The sequence below is a fragment of the Orbicella franksi genome, chromosome 15 (genome assembly GCF_964199315.1).
Source record: "Orbicella franksi chromosome 15, jaOrbFran1.1, whole genome shotgun sequence".
Taxonomy (NCBI): domain Eukaryota; kingdom Metazoa; phylum Cnidaria; class Anthozoa; order Scleractinia; family Merulinidae; genus Orbicella; species Orbicella franksi.
The window spans coordinates 2612702-2634761 of record NC_138159.1 but is presented as its reverse complement, the minus strand read 5'-3'; the positions used below and the strand labels follow the sequence as shown (position 1 = coordinate 2634761).

At 37.7% G+C, this 22060-nt stretch overlaps 2 protein-coding genes across 2 annotated transcripts in view; both read right to left on the bottom strand.

The window, feature by feature from the left end:
- LOC145469049 (nephrocystin-3-like) overlaps positions 1–14747 on the bottom strand; it is a 32352-nt gene extending 17605 nt beyond the window's left edge. The window contains exons 1-9 of the mRNA XM_081452699.1: positions 13078–14747; positions 5662–5970; positions 4977–5113; positions 4383–4478; positions 3623–3708; positions 2919–3008; positions 2022–2100; positions 1220–1294; positions 294–431 (exon numbers count right to left, since the gene is read on the bottom strand). Of these exons, the coding sequence (XP_081308825.1) occupies positions 294–431; positions 1220–1294; positions 2022–2100; positions 2919–3008; positions 3623–3708; positions 4383–4478; positions 4977–5113; positions 5662–5970; positions 13078–13546 (1479 nt within the window). The 5' untranslated portion in view covers positions 13547–14747. The remainder of the gene's footprint in view (positions 1–293; positions 432–1219; positions 1295–2021; positions 2101–2918; positions 3009–3622; positions 3709–4382; positions 4479–4976; positions 5114–5661; positions 5971–13077) is intronic.
- Positions 14748–14827: 80 nt separating this feature from the next.
- Positions 14828–19479, bottom strand: LOC145469076 (PRELI domain-containing protein 1, mitochondrial-like). Its single transcript, XM_081452733.1, has 6 exons — positions 19390–19479; positions 19218–19307; positions 18204–18279; positions 17633–17787; positions 16911–17013; positions 14828–16488 (listed from the first exon to the last, which is right to left on the bottom strand). The coding sequence occupies exons 1-6, from the start codon at positions 19437–19439 to the stop codon at positions 16396–16398; spliced, it is 567 nt and encodes a 188-aa protein (XP_081308859.1). The 5' UTR covers positions 19440–19479; the 3' UTR covers positions 14828–16395.
- Positions 19480–22060: the final 2581 nt, after the last annotated feature.

Here is a 22060-nt window from a genome sequence, read left to right as displayed (position 1 = left end):
CAGGAAATGTTTTGGATTTTAACTCCCTAAGTCCCCTTTCCTTTTATTGGGCCATTCTGAATATCTGACCGATTTCCATACAACAGTGGAAAGTGCTATGGGTCCATGCCTGGAATACATGAGTTGTTGCATGATAAATGTTGGGTGTAACCTTGCAATGGACTTGCATCTTCAAGGCATAAGTACAAATGCTACTACAGTCTAATGCTACACAAGCTGTCCAGTTAAGCACTGGTCTAACATCTTTCTGTAAGTCACTAGATTATCCCTCCAAAATATCAAAGCATACTTACTTTACTGAGTCCTATTTCACAGGAGCATTCTGCAGCCGCTTTTAATGCTTCTACTTGTTCCCAGTCATCTGACACATCCCATATACAACAATCACATGAGTCTCTTGCCGAGGAATAGTCATCTGATAAGCCAAGCTCCTGAAGAAAAGGGTAACATTTAATACAATTCTGCTTGATACAGCCCAAGACAGATTAAGTCTTGTTCACATATTGTTGAACCTTCCACAAGCGGACACAGCTGGGCCAGTTAAGGTCAGTGCACACGAGGGGACTAGTCACTGCGACTAGTCCCTGGAACAAGTCGCGGAGACAAGTCCCATCCTGTGAACTGGCCATTTTTGCTTCAAAATCTAGTCGCAGGGACCAACTGTGGTCCCTATGACTAGTCCCACGAATTCAAACCAGGTTGAATTTTTGGGACAAGTCCCTGCAACTTGTTCCTCACAATGCTTCGTGTAAATTGTATGTGGGACAAGTCCCTGGGACCACTCCCTTCATGTAAACTCTTCAAGGGACCAGCGGCAGGGACTAGTTGCAGGGACTCGTCCCCTCGTGTGTGCTGACCTTAAGTGTACAAGCAGTGGCTATGACAAAGAGGAAGTGTTTGCCCACAAGTGGTGTCAGCCTATGGGAGTCTATAAAAAGAACTTTGACTATAATGGTAACTGAGGAGTGGTGAATGGTAAATGCGAGACTTTGCGAGAAGGCAAGAATAGCATTTTTCTTTGCAGATGGTAAGACAGACATAACGGATACAATAACGAGAATTTAAGATATGATAAATTCAATGAAAATTTGGTGAGACCCACGGTTTTGAAGGACCATTCACCACCCCTTAACTGGAGGACCAGTAAGCACTTTGGATCAGGAAGTCAAGCCTCACACCTCTATTTGTGCTCTGTTCTCAAGACAATTTGCTTGTTTACCTTAACTAAGAATGTTTTTAGTTCCTGATAGGCCAGCTCTGCTCCTTTCTCTGATGTTTCATAATTGTCAAACAGCTACAGAAAAAAAAAATCACAACAAGTTTTGACCTTAATTCTAGTTTTAAAAAACTCAATTACTTTGCCAGCACAGTGTACCACAAACTCTATACATAGTTGCTACAGGTAGACATCACTTATCAAAATTCCCTGACTTTTCTCAGATAAAGATAAATTCTCTGACCATAATTATAAATACAAAATGCCAGACATAACAGGGGCTCGTTCATTCAGACTGATAAGTTCTCAATAAATTTTCCCTCTTCATTAAGAAAAAGCATTGTTGAGATCACAGCGACCCAAATGTTTCTTCTAGCCTTCAATGGTATTAAATTTCAGCCATGAAAACTCATTTCAAGTTTTGCAGACTCAAAATAAAATTCCCTGACTTTTCCCTGAACTTTTCAAACTCATTTATAGTTCATCATGTTAAAACAAAGAAAATCACAACCGTGAAGGAGGTTTGGAGACCTGGTCTTAATTAGCATAGATTTTGACGAATTTACTTCTGTTTATTCCCTAGTTTTTATTTTGATTGAGAAGATATATCAAACACTAGAGACGTGTGTCATTAGCTATCCAAACATCTCGAATTTTGTCAAAAATAGTTTGCTGCGCATCGTATTTTGAACTCTCTTCTCCGTGTTTGGACATCCTGATGAAACACTGTCTCTTGTGTTTGATATATGACTTGAAGATTTTTTTAACCCCTAACCATTTCCTGATTGGTGGCAACCCCAATTACCTTCATGCCATTTGTTTTTCTGATTTCTGTCTTCAATTGTTCAGCATGAGAAATACTTTCATCCTTCAGAGATGGATTGCTGGTGATTACAAAAGCATAAAAACATGTATTACTTATGTCCCTAATGAAGCTTCTCTCACAAATGCTGAAAACTGGTGTAACCAATGAATCAACTCAATGTCTTCTCCCTGATAATCCTTTGTCTGGAAACATGAGCAGAAGTTCCTTAGTCAATATAGTAGACTGATTGTATAAATGGTGCCAAAGTTATTAAATAATACATAAGAAACCCTTAGCCTCACGGTTATGCTTCTTGACAAAAGATTTCTGTTATCAATGTGAGGCTATGGGTTCCTAATGTGGTGTTACTCAAACTCAGCAACATTTGTCCAACAGTCTATACCCTCTCCAGCCCACCATGTAAAAGTTTTTTTTTTTTCTTTGCCACAAGGCCCCCCACCTCACTGTTCTGATAAGTGGACTTTCCTCCCAATATTTTTAGTATTTTATGCATGTAGTACCCAGTGAACTGAGTCAAAAAAATATTGGTTTAGTTATCAGTTGAGAACGACTGGTCTTTTTTTAGTTTAAGATCAGAGTTAATTTAAATTCAATAGCAAGACCATACTGAATAATAAGTTCGTGTTTGTTGTTTGGGTACTTAAGAGATGTCAGGGTTAAAAACTACTGTATTTTATGCATCCTCATCCTGGGCAAGCACCATTTGTCCAGCAAGTATGTACACTGTACCTCAAGCACCTGGGGGCTGCAAAACCTAATGTCTCCCAGGCATTCAATTTTTTTGCTGCTGGCCATTCTTGTGTAGGCCACTTGCACAGGATTTGCATTACACAAAAACTATTCCTTTTTTACCTTATCAGCTAATTTCAAACTCACCTATCCCAGTCCGGATCTTTAAAACAGAAGATGGCATGACATCTTCCAGGGCTGCTCAAATGTGCTTGGTGATATTCTTCATAAGGAAATCTGAAGATTAATATGTAAAATTAAAAAAACATCTGCTTATTATGGCATGGCATGGTTTCTTTTGTCACCTCCTATTGGCTAGACAGTGGGACTTATCTGTTGGATGACATAAAATATCTACTCTTTGAACATCTAGCTCAATATCTGATTGTAAACCATAAACCTTTACTTCCTGCTATTTTAGATCTAGCAGCTGTTTTCTTCAATACCTACAGTATCAAACTAGATTTTTCCCTTTCCACTTACCTCTTGTAATTGAATTATCCTATGCTACATGTAAAATGTATTTCTCCTCACCAAATACCATTAATTTATTATTTCTTTAACATGACTGTACAATTAACTTTGTAATGTTCCTTTATTCACTTATAGAAAGTTAGAAGCCCATAACAACTTCCTCTACAGCTAGACTTTGACGACATTTTGACACATCCCATATACAACTATTGTATATCCCATATTTCCACTAGAAGGCAAAATTTTGAAAACTGCTATCCTAACCAGCAATTCGCGACAGAACAACTGCCAAAGCTCCGTCAAGTGCCTAGCTCTTATTGAAAGCAATGGAAAATATGGATTTCAATGTAAGTAACTTCAAAATAAGATTGTCGTACCTGTTTGATTTTCCACCCAAGAATGCAACAAAGACTTTGCTGTCCCTTATTTGCTTACTTCGTGTTTGAAGTTTCACAGCCAACTCCTGAGACAAAGAGCATCATTAAAACAGTGATTGTACTTTGAATGTTGCAAATCCTGTTAGTTGGGAGCAATGCCAATCTTGTAAGTACCTCACTATGTTTCCTGCATAAATGACTAAAACACTGGCATAAAATTCACTTTTGATAATAATTATCACTCAACCCTGCGGGGCTTGAAAAAAAACTTCCAGCTTGCCCTTCAGACAACTAGCTCTCAAATTTTGCCCAGCCTGGGCAAGTTTTAGTTTACTTTATGTAAGCACAAATGACTTCTTTACAGTCGAACTCGGCTTTTAGTCATGAATGATAGATATATTTCACATCAAACTAAGGCTAGGAGTATCAAGAAAACATTCTGTAAGAGATACACAGACTGTTTTAAATGTTTACAACTTTCGCATATTAACTGAGCAGTAGCAGCCCAATTCTACCGGAAGTCACCATCGAGAGCCAATCGACTACACTAAAATCGTTTGAATTATTCTGTAAATCGGGAAACATGCAAAGTCCATGATCTCTTTCATTCATTTTAGGTCAGTAATTATCATTTATTTCTCATTTGTTCTGCTAATAACCAGAAAAATTCCCAGTTTCAGAGTTGAACGGTCTTTCAGTGTTTACACAGCATGTCAAAAGATGTTGCCTACGTGTGTAACACTGAAAGCGGGTGTAATACCTCCTCAGTTAGTTCCTCCTCTGGATCTTCCAAATGAACAATGGCCAAGAACTTGCCTTGATTTTCACAAAGCCACTCAAGCTTAGGTACATACAACTACAAAACAAGTAATTAAGGAAAACTTAGAACAGCCATTTTCTGACAAAACTTGATTGCGAACTGCAGTAAATGAGAAAGTAAACAAGATAGGAGGGAATTGCACCTGTTTGATATGCTTCTTTAGTTATTACATATACCTACAGTGTAATCATATCTTTTTGGTATACTTCAGAGGCAAAGGTTAGGCATAAAGATGCTTTTTTGTAAAGAATAATTTCACAGCTGACAGGGCAGTTGTATTTTTCATAATGCAAGTTTTGGCTTGAAGTTCTGAAACATCAGTGTGAGGATTCTTGGAAAACATTGTGAGCGGGATGCAGCCGCTAAGACATGGCTACAAGCTAATATAAGTTCACTGGCTAAAAGACAGCTTATCACTGGCTGAAACTGCTCTGGAAAACACAGACTTGAGGCAACTTTGAAGGAGCAAAGATTAAGAAACCATCTGGGCTTGATAATGAACAAGTTGCTATTCCTTAAGTGGACCTTAATTACCTGCTTCAGAAGGTCAACTTCCCTCTGCATGCTACTGGGTGCCGACACATACACTCGGATGGTTTGTTGTTGAACTGGAGCCTGAAGGCTCGATGACACAAGCTGAAGAACTGATGGTACCACCGCATTCCAGTCGTCTAAATTTAACAAATGAGTGAACCCAGTGCTTTAACTAAACTTGAGTTAAATGCTGTCATTGAAATGCCATATCTTTGAAATATATTGAGACTGACTTCAATTATATGAATTGAGTGAAATTGGTGAAATTATAAAAAAAATATCTTTGTTTGTTTCTTTATCAAATTTTTAGTCAGGGTTGTCAATAGGGGGGGCTATAACCCAAGCTGCCTGCTGCAGCCAAGTATGTGTGATTGGCCCTATATGTGAAGGGTAAACTTGCCTCTAGATGATACAATTCACTCAAAAGGAAACAAGGCTGTTACAGGTGTGAAGAGCAAGGCTACAGATGACTCAAACTTAATGATAGCCCTGTTAGTGGTACCAGAGTGATGTTAGTGTTCAGTAGCAATAGCATTAACATGAATTTTGGAAAAAGCTAAAAATTGTAAACACAGCAGCGAATCAATATTTGACAGAGACAAAAGCTACTAACAGACTAACTATTGTTCTTTTGAACATGCACAGGATCAATAGGTGATCAAACATATCAACTGATACATGGTACCTCTACTGATGTTTGTGAAAGGGCCTTCTCTCTCCAATGGACTGTGAAAGAACTCCGGTCCTCGAAATGATGTCACCTGCGTCAAACTGTCAACACTTGCATATGCGTCACTCTCCAGAGATGGAGCCCACCAGTCTACATGCATGTTACCATTACCCACCACTTCAGATCTGTTTTCATCATGAGACACAACCGACAAGTAATGTTGGAACTGTAACTCAACCTCGCGTTTGGCCTGTAACACATCTTGTATCTCACGCTCCTTAGACTCTCTGAAAATCTTGAACTGCCGCCGCACCTTGTCGCGTTCTAAGAAACAAATTAACGCATGTTGTTTCATGCCATTTATTATATACAGCTGAATATCTTCAATACAGACAAGCAAGGGGAAATTCTAGGTGTGCATACATTATAAAGCTATCTGGAGGTATAAAATTAAAATAATTATACAGTTGCTAAAGTGAATACAGTAACTGTATTTTTCAATACTTTCTCTCTGGGATCATAACTGACCTGCCCTTAATATAGACTCTGTGTTAGTGACAAGTCACTTTGTCCCAAAGAACTATTTTAGACACTAACAGTAACCAGAGAAAGTTTGTTTTAAAAAAATGATAATTAAATTCTTTTTTAAAACATTCTCTGGTTGAAATACGCTAGAATGACAAGCTTTCAATTGCCAGTTTGCAGTCTTTGACAAATAATAGTTGTCAAATAATATTTGTCAAAGATTGCAGACTGGCATTTGAAAGCTCATAATTTCAAAGCATTTCAACCAGAGAACGCTTTTCAAAAAACTTTAATTATGTCTTATCCTGGTTGCTTATCCATATTTAAAATAATTATTGTTTGCAGAAACTGCCTTATCTTGGAGAATATAATCCTCACTTTGTTATCCGCCTTCAGCTCAGCTAGCTTTGCCTTTTACTGTTAGAATTACAAAAACTCTGATCTGCCTTAAAGGGAACATTACACTTCAGCTGCCATTTCTAAAGACTCACATATTACATCTATCATTTTAATTTAGGCCGTTTCCTTGAGGGAACGCATGTTGGAAATGGATGGAGTGAGATGTTGCTACATGTACTTAATCATGTCACTTTACGATGATGCTGTTTTAAGTCACCAATCTCTTGCATTCAAATGTGGTAAGGAGAAAAGCTAATAAAATGCTCTGGCTAATTCAGCATGACAGGCAAATAGTCACTTAAACGTCAAGAATGAGCACAGATGATCAAAATTCTGAATTATTTAATTAACTTCCCTCTCCAATTATAAGGTTGGTTCAGAGATATTGACAACAGGTAGAAAAGCAATTCAAACTTCTCTAAATCAAAGGTTTTAATAATGGAGTTGTTAACAGGCAGAGAAAATGAGGAAGTGAAATGATTTACATTTCAGAATTTGACCTTTAAGCTATGCATGTACGCTCATAAACACTTGCCACATTCAGACCAAAAAATTGCACCTCAAACTTTTGTTATCATAGTATTTGAAGCGAGCCACTGAGTTTTGGTAATGGAATTTCCCTGTTGTTAAAGGATGACTGATTTTCACGTGATGTTTGTATTCCTGACAGTGAAGACATGTTAAGACATGTTTCCAATTAGTGCATACTTCCAGATCCAGAGGATTACATTGGGTTATTTTTAATCTCTTTGTTCTATCAATCTAACTTGGAACAGTGTCAAAAATATTGACGTTTACATGTGTGGAATGTTATTATCACAAAGTAAAAACATGCAACCTGTTACTGTAAAAACAACACATTTCCATGCCCATCGAACCTTTCTGTACAGAGATGAGTCAAAAAACTAAAAACATTTTTACATTAACCAACCAATCCTGCATAAAGTGCCATATATAAAGACTATATTACACACCCCTTTAATTAAATGAAGTATGTACATGTAGAAATGTCCTTGTAATTTCTCAAAATGTGAACGACAGGTCAAAATGAGCATTAATTGCAGCAAACATTTCAGGTCACAAGATGTGGATCTTTAAGTGTAGTTGGGATCATTTTCAGGTCACTTAAAACTTTAAAGAGTTTGTTAATGGCTTGGTGCTGAGGTCCTATTAGGGGTTTTGGGATCTGTTTCTAATCATTTATTTTCTATTTTACAGATTTGCCATGAAGCAGGTGGGCACAAAAAAGAACAGTAGGTCCCCTACTGGGCAAACCCACCACCTGACCATCCCCCTAAAAAATTGGTAACCCATTCCCTAAAACCCCAATAATAATGAAAACCAAAAGAGAAGAAATTTTTCAAACATAAAATAAAAATAAAAGTTAACAACAACAACATGTAACAGTATTGGCACAATGGCACTTAGAGTAGACTAACTTATATAAACAAATATCATCATGATTATCTAGGTAATTGATTATTTGGGATATTTAGCTAAAAAATAAACTGAACACAGGATATTTGAGGGAAAAATTAATGGTATATCATATATTAAGATCAGATAAAATGGGATAATAAGCAGAATAATTGTTAGTTTAATTTGCAACTGGAGATAATGAGAAACAGGATGTTACCTAGGCCAAAAATGAACGGGATGTGGGAGACTCACACCCCACCCCTAATGGAGCCTTGGGGCTGGGTCAGCTTTAATTTGGCCACCCAACCTTTGCATAGTAAACTCTGAAATTTTTAAACTCTCTCTCACTTCCTTCATACTCTATTTGATCCACTACCACTTGGACTAACTTTTCTTGTTTCTGTTCCAAAATTTCCTTTTTGAGTAATTTTAAGGGGTTTCTAGTTTTCCTGACTTCCTCATGTGTTGTGAAGGATATACATAGAATGGATTTCTCTTTCTGATATGTATTTTTTTTCAGATATAAGGATTCCAAGCAAGATGTTTGTTAGAAATTACATGTAAGAAAACTATAAGTAGTGGATTACCTTTTCCTTGCAATAAGTGTTTTCTCCAATCAAGAATACAAAATCAGGTTTATTGCTAAGCGCTGGCTGCCAGCGAAATTTGTCAGCTGAGAAAGAGGTGATCGCCAGCTGGATTTTGGCGGGCGATCACTCGGTAGAGGACAACGAACATTTCGTTTTTATGTTACTCACGTACAATCATTTGATATCTGGACCATATTGAACTATCTAAATGAAAAGTTTGGAATAAATTCCTGACTACCTTGAGTATCGGTGCCACTACAATGAGTAAAATACTTGAAATAAAATATTGTTTTGAGCACTGTTCAGTGTGTTCTCTTTCTGGTACTGCGTCCTCCATCTTGTAAACACAAAGTTTGGCAGCCCCGCATTCAAGGCGTTGTGAAAGATTGGGGAAAAAATTTTGCTCCAGGTCTCACAAAAAACGGTGACTGACTCAAAGAAAATCTTAACCGGGAGACTGTTTTCTTAGCTACAAACCTACGAAATGGTTATTAACAAAAATATTTCTCAACCTCATACATTACTAAGCCACACCAAGACAAAGTCAGTTATTCCTGAATACATGTACCTACAGCGCATATCAGTACTTTTTAACCGCGCGGCCATGGTCCTAGCGCAGTTCACGGTTTACCTGTGGTTTATTTTTTTTTTTGTCGGTGACCAGACCCAAACTCCCTCTCGGCCAAATTCTGAGTCACGCAATGTGTGATGTTTATTCACCAAAAGCTGTTAAAACATTAATACACCGACAATTTTATGGATATTGTTTTCTTTACTGTGGGTAAAATATCTTTTCTTTTGGTTTTATCGAAGCGTTGGATTCAAAAGGGAATAATAAATACACCAAAAAAAGGCATTACATCAGCCATGGAATGCCCTGACGTTGCAGCTTTCACTTTCGCTACGTGACAAATAAGATCGTGTTTACTTCGCAAGTTTATTTTGGCAGAAGCGACGGTCATTAATTTATTTGCAATTTTGCAAGTATTTCCTGTGGTTTTATGCAAATGAAGTAAATTCTTTGGCTGTTTCATCGCAGCGAGTTCATAGATCGGAAGGAAAATTAAATATTTGCAAGCCAGGCAAAGAACATGTCAGAACATGCAAGGATTACGTCATAGGTAGGGAAATAACCACTGTACTAAAGATAGCCGTGGATAACGGAGTTCTTGAATTATGTGACTTGTGTGACTTCTCTGCTAGCCCTTTGCTCAAGGGAAAAACAATTAAATTTAATCTTGACTTTTAAGAAAGAAAGCTGTTGTTAATAGCGTTTGTATCTTCATCCCCATACATATCCTGAAGAAAGTTCCAGATTAAGACTATTTCGTCATTGGAGATTTCACAATGGCTACGACTGATGGTGCAATAATACAGTTTGTGTTGATCAAGTGATGTGGTGTCTACAGTAATCAATGAATCATCAAGGATTGCTTTGGAATGTACACTGCATTGCAACTGTAGTGCTAAGAAAACAGTTAAATTTTAAAAGCGCGGTTACAAGATCTAACAGATCTTCTTATTTTCTTTTCTTGTCGAAGAACCCCTTTAATATAACCACCTTGACTAATGTGAGTTATGATGACCCTGACACCAACTGTCTGTAAATCTGGACAATCGTTATTAAAGGATACACTATTCCCTCACCATTTTGTCAGAAACTTTTATTATGAAAGAAGGCTCCTGGCAGTTCACAGTTATAGTATTGGGTGGAGAACAGCACTGTGAGAGTCACGTGTCATTCCACAGGAACAGAACACAGTGTCTACCATCAGTATACACAAGCAGGTCTCTCAATCCAGACACCTATGCAACAACTACTAAATTACCTTTCTGGCCATCAGGATTGCTTCAAATTTAATTGGTTGTCATCCTCATTAAAGCAAATAGATGTACACAATGCTGCATCTGCATGGATGTTTTTTTTGCCTTGAATCTTGTGCAGGACAGAACGGATATGCCAAAAGAGAGATCTGTTGCAATTTATATCAGCATTCATATTTTACACAAAAACAGTCTGTCACATGGACTGTCATCTTTTCTTCAGGATGTTTGCATTTTAAGCCTTCAAAAGAAACAGCCTGTGCTTGTCCATGTAACTAACTGGCAAATCCTCAGATCAGTACAATAACGCTGACCGTAACCTTAAGGCAAACCATAACACTAAGGTTCAGGTCGAAGAGCCTAGACATTAGGCTTTCAAGCCTCCCACAACAAATTGCAACCCTAAATGAAACCATCACCTCAAACCTAACCCTAACACTTTGTTTATATTATATACTGCCATTGACCACAGCAGGGATGACCACAGCTGTCAGTAATAAAACAAGCCATACATTTGTATTACCATTCAATTCTGGGGCTTTAATGCCTCCCCATGCTTTCACAGCCTCTGGATCTTAATGTACAACCCATATTTTATCGCTTTTCTTCTATAAATGAATGCAAACACATGCCTGATCGATCACTGCCTGTCTTGGATCTTGCTTTCTGTGGTTGTCAGCAGTGTCTTTAGTTTGTTTGTGCTTTCACACTCTTGTCTGTCCCCACTGGAAATCACAGATCTGAACACACTCCCCCCCCCCCCCCGTCCCAATGTCCTGTATGAAGGAATTCCAAATTGCCATCTGCTGTATAGGTATAAATATTTTCTGAAATCACCCTTTTCTTGCACCACAAAAAAAATTCCACACACTGTTAAAGCATATACCGTTGCCACGTAACTAGTATCAAGCAGTCAGCCTTAAAACCTTTACATGTGCAAAGAGAAATGAGACACCAGATTTGCATGAGTTGGCATCCCAGACCAACACCCTTAATATTAATAAAATTAACCTAAGACAACATAACGCCCGGCTGGCATACTTGACTTCTTGACTTCAAGAACTCAAATCTAATGCATTGCCCATACCTTACAAAGCCACCGCATACCATGAAGGAATTTACTGCACTCAAATTCTAACACAAACCAGATACATTTACAACCAGTCATCACAGTTCCGAGGAGAAATATCTGAGACGCAACGACTTCTACCAAAATTTACATCACTAATTTAATTTCTTTCACAAACAACACGAAAATACATGTAGACTCAAGCCAACAATTAATTATCAACACAGAGACAAGTGCAGCATTCCCGACGTTTACATTGCTATCTGTTAACTCCCAATTTATGGCATGAACCTCAACTACGAGCTTAAAATTGTCAGTCAATGTATGTGCCATGTTCTGAATCTGTTCAATACTTAATAATTTAACAGTTTTGGTGAGTCTGTATAAAAATTTTAGCCCTGATGTCAAGCTATGTACATAAACTTCCCAGACAAACTACCTCAACAGTGAACAGTGGATTGAGTCATAATCATAACAATGGGTTTTTAAAATATCAGTGTGCTTGCAAGTAATTTATTGGAAAGAAAAGTGAGTCACAGATAAGTTTTCGAAGGATGTTTTGACAATTCAAGTCTTAGTAATTGCTGCTGTTTCAGGTGACTCAATTTGTCATCAGCGAAAGTTCCAGATGTTGGGGACAAGTCAGTTTAAGATCACTGCAAAGGGGTTGTTGTAAAAATGGCTGGGACTTTAAGAGAAAGACCTTTTCAAATAGGACAGTAAGGCAGAAACAGATGGACGCAAAATGGCTTGGGGATTACCCATTGAGAACTTTCTGAGCTGAAAGTAAAAGACTGAAATTAGTATGCGATTCCACAAGAGCCAAAGAAGGTCAGTGAAGGTTGACGTTAAGCCTTTTATAACTTGGTCCAATAATGGATGTGCGGTTATATTTCTAAAACCTCTCCAAATTACCCTTCTCATGTTTTGGCAGGCGGTAAAGGAGGACCCTGTCTATAGATAGAAATTAGCTGTGTCACCTTTATCAGAATGCAGCCATTTCCATCTTGCATATAATGTTTTTGAGAAAAAAAATTAATAGCCTGTGTTCTCAAGTTGGATAAATTCAAACTTCAATACAACATTCCATTATTAACTAAGTTTACGTAATGAAAAACAATGGCAATGGTAATATTAATACTACACCCGAGGTCCCACTTATTAAAAATATTTAAATATTGTTTCAATATGAGTAAGAGCCCCCGGCAATACAACAGTTATCAAATTACCACAGAATATAGAGGCGTATTAATCAAAGTTATCTTTTTCAAACAGTGTTGCAAAAGTTGTTTTGACTGAGAGACAATAATAGAAGACGTAAACAATGAAATCAACTTAAGCTTACGATTCTCAGACCTCCGTAAGCTAGTATCGTACCCCATTCCATACGCGAGGAAACAACGAGAGAAAACTCAATTATTATTAAATGGTAAATTATTTCCCGCAGTTAAGTACCCGAAGTGATTAGTGCCAATCCACCAATCTGAGCTTTTGACCATGATTTTTACCTGAAATCTTTACGGTTCGCTTTTGTATCTCTATGTGTTAATGTGATATATTCCTTATCGCAAAACTTACATTTATAAGCTTAATAAGTCTTATTACCTTTCTCGAAAGTAGCAGCCCTCTGCAATGCTTGTTCTTTCCCTTCCAAAGCCATAGCCCTTTCGTTCTTTAACTTCAGACAGGTGACTTGTAGAGCCTTGATTTCCCCGCGAAGACGTTGATTTTCACTGTGTAATTTCTCTTTGCGCACCTCAAGTTCGGCAATTTCTGTTAATCTGTTCTGACGATATTCTTCGAACTCTCTACGAACTTGATCTGCTTCGGTCTCTTGATCCGCAATGGAGAACACAGACCGAAGACTTATGCTATTGATAATTGGTTTACTCCTTGTACTTCTTCTACTTTTTTTCTTTCCAAACGAGGTGCTTGTAGCTCGTAACGAAGTACTTTTCCGACCAGGCGGGTATTCGATGGGAATTCTCTTCGTAACTCCCGACTCAACATCTTCTCCAAATTCGTCGTCGACTTCGACAACTTTCGCTGGATTAACAGAGCCCGCGGACCCCATATCTTACCTCAACAGACTTCTGACTACTTTGCGTAAGTTATTTTCTTCTGGCTCAAGAAAATTCCATTCACCGTTAGGTTAAAGAGTTGCCCGCCGCCATGTTTTGGATGTCCGCCATCATTTCTGTGTGGTCTGAGCATAGAATTTCAAAACAAGCCAGACTGTAAACGCTACGAATTCCTGTAGTCAACATCCGTTCAATAACATTTGCTCTGAGGGTATTATAGGTGATTTCCCGAGCCTTGCATTCCCTGACTACAACACGCATTCATTCCTTCGCCAAATACTTGACACTTTCTCGCGACCCGGTTTGTTTTGCCCCGTACTCAGCATGCTGGAACAAGTATTCAGCCAATCACAACACTGTAATATTTCACAGTCGGCAAGGCTTACAAAAGCCGACTTCCGGTTTTTGATTCTCCTTGTCATTCTTCCCATTGTTTTCGTTGGCAGTGACTGAACCTAAATATACCGTAATTTCCGGAATTTCAAAGCAGGGGATACTACATGAAATGCTCAACTCTTTGCCCAGGTTTGGTCACAGGAATCCTTAGATCACAGGATATGCATTTCTAAGTTATATGGATATCTGTATCAGTCAAACGTATTAGCAGTAACTTAGGAGAGAAGATAAAGGGGGCAAGGTGTAAGGGGGTGGGAAGTCTACGCAGGAGGTGGGAAGAACGGACAGGAAAGGGAATTCATAAGGTGGAGGGAAGGAAGGGGGCAGAAAGCAGAAAAAAGGTACAAGTGGCATGTGGTTGAAAAACTCCTGACAAATATCTTTCTTTCAAGTTCACCACCACAAAACAAAACCAGCTAGGGTTGCTGGAATTTAATATTATTTTGGGGTGTGTAAATTATTTTCATTTGGTAGTACATTAACCATCTTTTTCCTGCCAATTGTCTTGACAGAAATCAAGTAATGAGCTGTCAGTCGTTTTTCTGCAGGCATTAGTACTGGTCATGCCCTCACTTCCCAAGTAGAGAGTGTGAATACAGTGAAATCCCAGCTTCTGAAACTCTCAATTTTTCAAACCTTCCAATAACTTGAACCAAAAGTCAATTCCTTCCCCTCAATGGTACACAGTAATTTTACCCCCGATTTCTCGAATTACCCAATTTTTCAAACCAATTTCCATTTCCCTTGGAGGTTTGAAAAGTCGAGATTCCACTGGATGTTTACCCTATTATTACTCTACTTAACTTCTCCTTTTAAAAGGATTGTTGTTGTTGTTCTCAGCTAAAGAAGAGAACCCAATAAAAAAAAAAAACTTAAAATACATCTAGAACACCTTTATTTGACTTTGTTCGTGTCAGCAACCTTGATCAATTTTATTTCAAAAATTTTACACTGTTACATCCATTACAGTGTTCTTAAGAAGGTTTTCAACAATAACCTCTTTTATTAATAATTATATTACAATAGTTTGAAAACCTTTGTAAAGAAATATTTACAAACACCTTTAACTCATCTTGTTTATTGCATGTCAATGTTAACCCTCTTCATTTTTCATTCAAGTAGAAAAGATGTGAATGTTACAACAAGGTATAACTGTAACAAGGCAGTGAAGAGGGTTAAAAACATGCAAAATAAGTCACTTTTATATTCATCTGTTTCTTTGCAGTTGGTGCCAACTCCGATATTTGATGTGGTACTGCCTATTATGCTGTGAGTCTAACTTTTTAAGTCAGTGATTTAAACTATGCAATGGGCACATTTAAATGAAACCTATTTGAGCTGTCTTTTAATGTCAGAGTTAATAGAGGGGAACGGTTATGAAACTCTGCAAAGTTCTTTGTTGCATATGCTTTTGTTCGGTTTTTTGGTCTTGGCCACGCACAAAACACAATAGTTGCTTACTACTGACCAAGGAACCAACCAATAGAAATGTTTAGGTTACGTAACTCATGCATAGTGTATGAGCACAACACAAAAGATTGTGCATGGTCGTGGACCTTCCAACATAAATCTTGGCATCATTGTTTTCTCCTTTGATGTTTGCCAGACTTCATAACCATTCCCCTCTACGTGTAACTGCATGCTTTTGTTTCTTTAGTTTTTTAAAACTTTATCTGAACTTTTGCACTCTTGGAAGTTAAAGAAATCTTTGATCTATGATAATTTAGTTCAAAACTGATTGAAGGAACTGGCCTTAAAATCAGGCAAACTTCAACCATTTTGTTTTAAATATCTCTGGCCAGTGCCACTTATCAACCATTTTGAGATCTTTATTTTAATGTGGTCCAATAATTATTGCCTGGCCACTCAAAACCCAAGTTTGTCTGAGGCACAAAAATTGCAACAAATTGCCAGTCCTGATGCTGCTGACTGACAAAGAATTGTGGAAAACTGAAATTCTCCATAAAACCCAATAGGAAACAGAAATGTTAGTGGTAATCCACGGAAAGTACCACTGACAGTATATTAAGTGAGCCTACATTTTGTTTTTTTCAGCTGTATAATATTATTATATATTTTAGAAGATGGGCACTTTGTAGTGAAAAAATAATTTACCATATAAGATCTCCTTCTTTTGATGGTACAAGCATAAAATAGTGCAAGGATCAAACCCACATCTTTAACCTATCTGACAGGTTGAAACTACTCGTACGTACATGTATGTTGCGGTCACCTTCTTTTTAGGGCAACCACAGTTACATGTAACTTAGTTACAAAACAAGTTTGTTATTTCATGTAGCCATAAATCTTTGGTAGAAGGCAGAAGAATTTCAAGATAATCCATAACGCAAACTGATCGATTAATTTTTGCATAATGGCTTTCCACAGAATTTCTGTTTCCTTCCAAACAAGACAGCAGATCATGACAGCAGAATGACATCACATGTCAGCTCATATGCGGCACTGGAATAGGAAGTGTGCAAGGAGGCTTTTCCGGAATATACAGCTTCTCCATAACATAACTTAAACCTTTTATTGACTATTGATAAAAAAAAGAAAACATTTTTGTTAGAATCAAGCTCCTTCTTCCAAAGAAGTAACATTTCAGGCTACATTTATGTTGACATTTTATTTGATATCTACGAGAGGCATATGAAATGTTCATGGCTGCTTAAATAAGCAAAACAATAAGCATTACATTTGACCAGAAGTCAGCCATTCCACAGCAATAGCATTAGACATGAATTCAATAGTTATTGCAACAAAGGTTTTTCAAAAATGCAGAAACTCTAAAACAGGGTATGAAGAAAGATGGCAGACTACTGGAAAAGAATTCTGCGAGGGTCAGAAGCACAAACTGAAGAACTTCCTCCCAGCATTGGCAAGTTAGCAATAATGAAAACTTTAACTACAAAAATAAAATAATACCATTTAAAACAACAGTTACTGTAATAATCCTACCTTAGACACATTTGATTTGTATCTTTCTATACCAAATCTCTCTATTGCTCTTGCAAAACCAAACACACCAGATGAAACCCACGATTGTCTGTGGCATGTTGTCCTTAAGTTAAAAAAAAAAAAAATGTTACTAAAGATCTGAAGAAATGTCTTAAATTATCAATATGTTTTTTTATACACACTTTTAAACTCTAATGGGGTGGTGCCCTGACAGTGAAGAACAGGCTTAATTTTAGCTTGGAAAAAGGTATTTGCAAGCACTACAAACTCATTTAGTAAAACAAGATAGAAAAATAGAAATGATATCTTTAGCTTTCAACATTCAGATTCTAAATGTATTTTTGAAGTTGTACCAAATAAAACAAGGGTCAGCAAGTGTCCAAGATCATTAATCTGGTATATACAAAGTCATCGCCATGGCCAACATTGATAGCCTGTTTAGCTGGCAGTTTCTGCTTTGCTGCTTGTCCTGCGCAACAAAAAGCCCACTGAAACACTCAACCAAAACCACCAGCTATGCACACTATGGCCTCCAGCTCTATAATTGCCTGGACTCCAGTTAGTTCTTGATGCTTGCTTCAAGGTATTGTGTGTTTCCAAACTGACTCAGACGTTAATAATTATTCCGTGCATAGCAACGACACAGGTCTAAGAATAATTAGCACAACCATCCCTAAAATTTAAAGCCACTATTCAACAAAGGTTTTATAACTTATCCTTACCATTCCTTGTTAGTTGGATGAACTGAATAAACACATTTTTCCTCCACTACCATGAGTCGTGTAAAGGTGATATTTCTTGTGTATGTGGTAAGTGTCTTGGCTTCAGGATCCACTATAGATTCTTCCACAATACATGCTACTTTGGAACTGACAAACTGTGAAGAAAAAGGCAACAAAACAACTTTTACAAGTGAATATATGAAATCTTGATCATTCTGGCTTATACCGTATCTTCACCATATGTGGGTATATTCTTCACCATCTGTGGGTATACATGTACATGTATTACAAACTCACAAAGTGACCAGCTCCCAGTTGGCTTGAAAGCTCAGTTGGTAGACCACTGCACTGGTATCGCAGAGGTCACAGGTTTGAATCCCGTTAACGAATGATTTTTTTTTTCAGGCTTTAATTTCACAACTGCTTAAGTTGTGTATATAACCGTGATGATCAATCATGCATTTGAAACAACTTTTGACGAATGTCATGTAATTCTGCCCACTGTTCTGTTGTTGAACACATATACTGTTCTCTATCAAGAATGGCAAAATGCCAGAAAAAGAGCTCTTACCCTTTCAGCCCATCTTGGTAGACTGTTTGTTTTTGTTGTAAGCTTTTTGGTAAAAAGTTTGTTTCCAACTAATGACCTGAAAAGAAATGATACCATTGATATAAAAAGAAATTGACATACCAGTAATGAGTTTAAATTATTTCCTGTTACACTATACATCAACAGTGCACACTTCATGTGAGTAAAATATTAATGATAAAAATAATAACAAAACAAATGTGTAGTATTTAGATTTAAATGATGTGTTATGTAGCATGTAACAGAACATTTTATTTGTATTCTTGGCATTGGACCGGAAGTACCTTGCAACTGAAGCTAATGCCATAAGTCTTTTCAAATACAAATTCATGACCGCATTAATCTGTATGAATTCTAAGCCTCCAATTTGCAAGCAACGATTGCTCCAGTCCAATACCAAGAATACAAAATTGATCTACTGTGGAAGGACAGAATTATACTTAATAATTATACTTTTATTTTTTAATCATTTTAGACACCAGTGCTCAAGTAATTTTGCTGTGGTGAGAAACCATTGTCAAATATACTTAAAGTACCTGTTAACGTTTAGTGACGTCCTTCACAAACTTGTAAGTGAATATCACACAAAATATTAAATTACGGCCTAAACTTGTGTGTGTATGTAGAAAATATAAGCTTACAAGTTTATTGTAATCTTACCTGCACATACAAATATTTCGGGCTGTTATCATTAGTCACAGAAGCATTAAAAAGAAATGCATTGTGAAATGGTAAAAGCAGGGAAAATCACAATTTTCACAGTATTATGCTCGTGTTTTGAAGCTAATTAAAATTTGTAACGTCATCAATGCATGTACACTTCACTGCCTGCAGTACAATCTTGCAAATGCCGTGTTGTTTGTCACAATTTAGCTGACATTACTCAAAACGGCTCCAAGACGCAGCCAAAATACAAAATCAACATTCCAAACGGATCTGCAACCTTACTGGCGGAAAAATAACAGCAATGAAGCGAAAAATACGAGAAATATCTACCTGCTTATGATATCCTCCGAAAGCACGTGCCTGCTAAATGGGTTTGGATAACGTCTCCAAAGAGCGCTACTTACTTGATCCCAGTTGAATCTAAAGACACCACAATATATTTATAAGTTGCCTCATTCTACTTTCAAAGTCTTAGTCGAATCTAGCAGCGAAAATCACTTACTTGAGCATACAATTTGTACAGTAGAACTTCATCTTGGATGCAAAAATCATAAATATTACGAAGAAATGAAGAAATTGCAAGGTCACAGTTACAATAGTGTCCAGTTTCAAGGCGGTCAAAATTTAACGAAATAGAACCTGGTACGAGTAGGCGTTGCTGACGGCGTTGACAGGGAGCGACTCACGACTTATGTAATTACATGTTTTAATCTTCTTTCGAGCCTTTCCGATTGTTTGTCCTTCAGTAAAGTTTCAATTTAAGCCTTTTTACAGTTACAAATTACACAATTATTTCAAATTACAAACTCCTTTACGCGATTTCGAACCATAAGAATTGGACATTGATACGCAATGCGTGCATAGTCTCATAGCTAATTTATTTGTTTGGACGGAAGATTTCTAGCCTGCGAAAGGATCCGTTTTTTCCGTTCTTGTTTCATGCGCTGAGACAAAAAAACACGTGAAACACATGTGAAACAAGAGCCGAAAATACCAGATGCTCTCGCAGACTAGAAGATTTCCTTCAGGAGCGTAAATGAGTACGCGATACTGTGCAGAAAAATATTACCTCAGTTGGAAGTGGCTGTTCTTTAACGGGTTTGATAGGCATTCGATGCCTTTTAATTTTGTATTGAGCGCTAGGACGGTAGAACCTACAAGCCGTGAACTTCGATCAAGTAACGCTAAACTTCTGCTTTCTCTACCGTTTGTCTTTGTCGCAAACACAGTTTACACTTGTGTAAGACCTTTCTCAAAAGAGCTATACCCTTAAATTTGAACCAAACAGGGAGGCGACAAAGAAAGAGAAACGGACCAGTAGATTGTATAACCATCATACAAGTTTTCATGAGAAGATCGTGTGATCGGCGAACCCCGGGCCCGCGCGCGCGAGAGCGCATACCTACGATTTATTGGCCTCAATTTACCAGCCCTTCCGCCGTGGTACCCAGTCTTGCATTCAATTTGATTTTACATTTCTTCTGACGTTTGGTGCGAACATCCTACAGAAAGAGATCCGGCAACTTAACTGGTAAGTCTTGTTTCTTGCGTCGTCTGTTCTCGTGTGGACCTCTGCATTAAAAAGATTGCTTCTACGGTAAGGGTCTGAGGGCATGATGGTAAGGATCAGGGTTACCCAAGAACCCCTGTTACCTCTCTGCACGCTTGGACGTAGAGAGGCTCCTCCAGAGAGGCTCAACGAAGGTAAAGCGGTTTTTACAAAATACACAACGCGAATAGAATTATGGTTTAAGACATGTTTTTAATATCACAGGACGAGTTTAGGCTCTTGTATGACAAGTATGAGTGAGTCTTTCTCAGGAACAATGCTGCGGCAATTAAACTGAATCCACTGTATTTTACTGTTCCTGGCTGTATGCATGATATACGTATTCTGCATGTTCTTTTCAGGAGGTGAATAGAAGGGTCAGGTACTCGACGATATAGTCTATGGGAGGGTTGTTATTTTGTGAGGTGAGTCATGCTGTTGAGTAATAACGGGACTGATTGAATCAAGTTAAGTTCAGCAATATGATCCAACTTATAAATACCGACAGGATTTTTGTTCGCGGTTGCTCCCTACCACTTCTTGTATTTGACAATTTTATATTAGTCAAATGAACATTTTAGATGCTTATTCAAAACGTAAAGTATGGCTTCCTTCGTACCTCAGTCTATTTATCTTCGAGTCCCTCTATCCTTTCTTCCCCAGACGTTCACCTCCCACCCCACTCGCCTTTAGACTGTTCAGTGCTTTCTTCTCTCGATAGACAGACTTCAGCTTGTTGTTTTGCGCAAAAAAAAAGACAAATTGCGTTTGTACAACCTAACAGTCAACTTCTGTTAATACTGCTTCCATCGAAAGCCTTGCTGTCGAGTACTTCATTCCTTTAAGAGATGTCGACTTTAGTTTCTTGAGGAGACGAGACCTCTCTTTCGACTGTTTGGCTTTTAACTCCTCCGCTAACGTTTTTATTCTAGCTGTAAATTCTTCCATAGTCTTGTGCACCTCGTTTCTTGTGTTTTCCCTTAACAACTTTAAGCGGTCTCCTAATCGGAAAAAAACGATAAAAAGGGTCAGCGCAAGACAGCGACCTCCATATAATGCAGCCGGTCTAGTGTAGCCGATCGCCACATAACGCGCTTCTTTAGTGTTGTGTACAGGGCGAATTCAGTATGAGACAAACCAAGGCACTTTTTTTACGTTTTTGTTGTTTCTCTTTTGAAGCGGAGAGAAAGTAAAACACTGCTAAATACCTTGAGGAATAGAACAGTAACTGTGAACATTGCCCCTTGCTATGGCCCTGGTTTAACGAAATTTTCCTTGAATTCGTATTGATTAAGCAATCCACCGTTGCGACTCGTCAAAGTTTTCAATTATTTTGGCACCATTTTGACAAATTGTTGAAAATTTCTGATTACTTCCGTTAGTATAATCGAGATTTTACACTTTTGGTAAAGGGAGTTGACAGATTGGAATGTCGAGATAATGACTGAAACAACAAACCAGTTGAAAACTAGAACTCAGTGCCGAGCAATCTAATATAATGATTGTGTAGGTTTTACATCTGATTGGCTAAAACTGAAAGAGTAGCTTCATCCTGATTAGCTAATACAAAATCGCACGAGTTTTCTTACCAATCATGAAGCTTAGCAAATACAAGACTAGAACA

Coding starts and splice junctions, on each gene's coding strand:
- LOC145469076 (XM_081452733.1), bottom strand. CDS start 19,439: ATGATTTTTGCATCCAAGATGAAGTTCTACTGTACAAATTGTATGCTC. Junction 19,308..19,389: donor TGTACAAATTGTATGCTCAA/GTAAGTGATTTT, acceptor TGGTGTCTTTAG/ATTCAACTGGGATCAAGTAA. Junction 16,489..16,910: donor ACAAATCAAATGTGTCTAAG/GTAGGATTATTA, acceptor TTTTATCAATAG/TCAATAAAAGGTTTAAGTTA.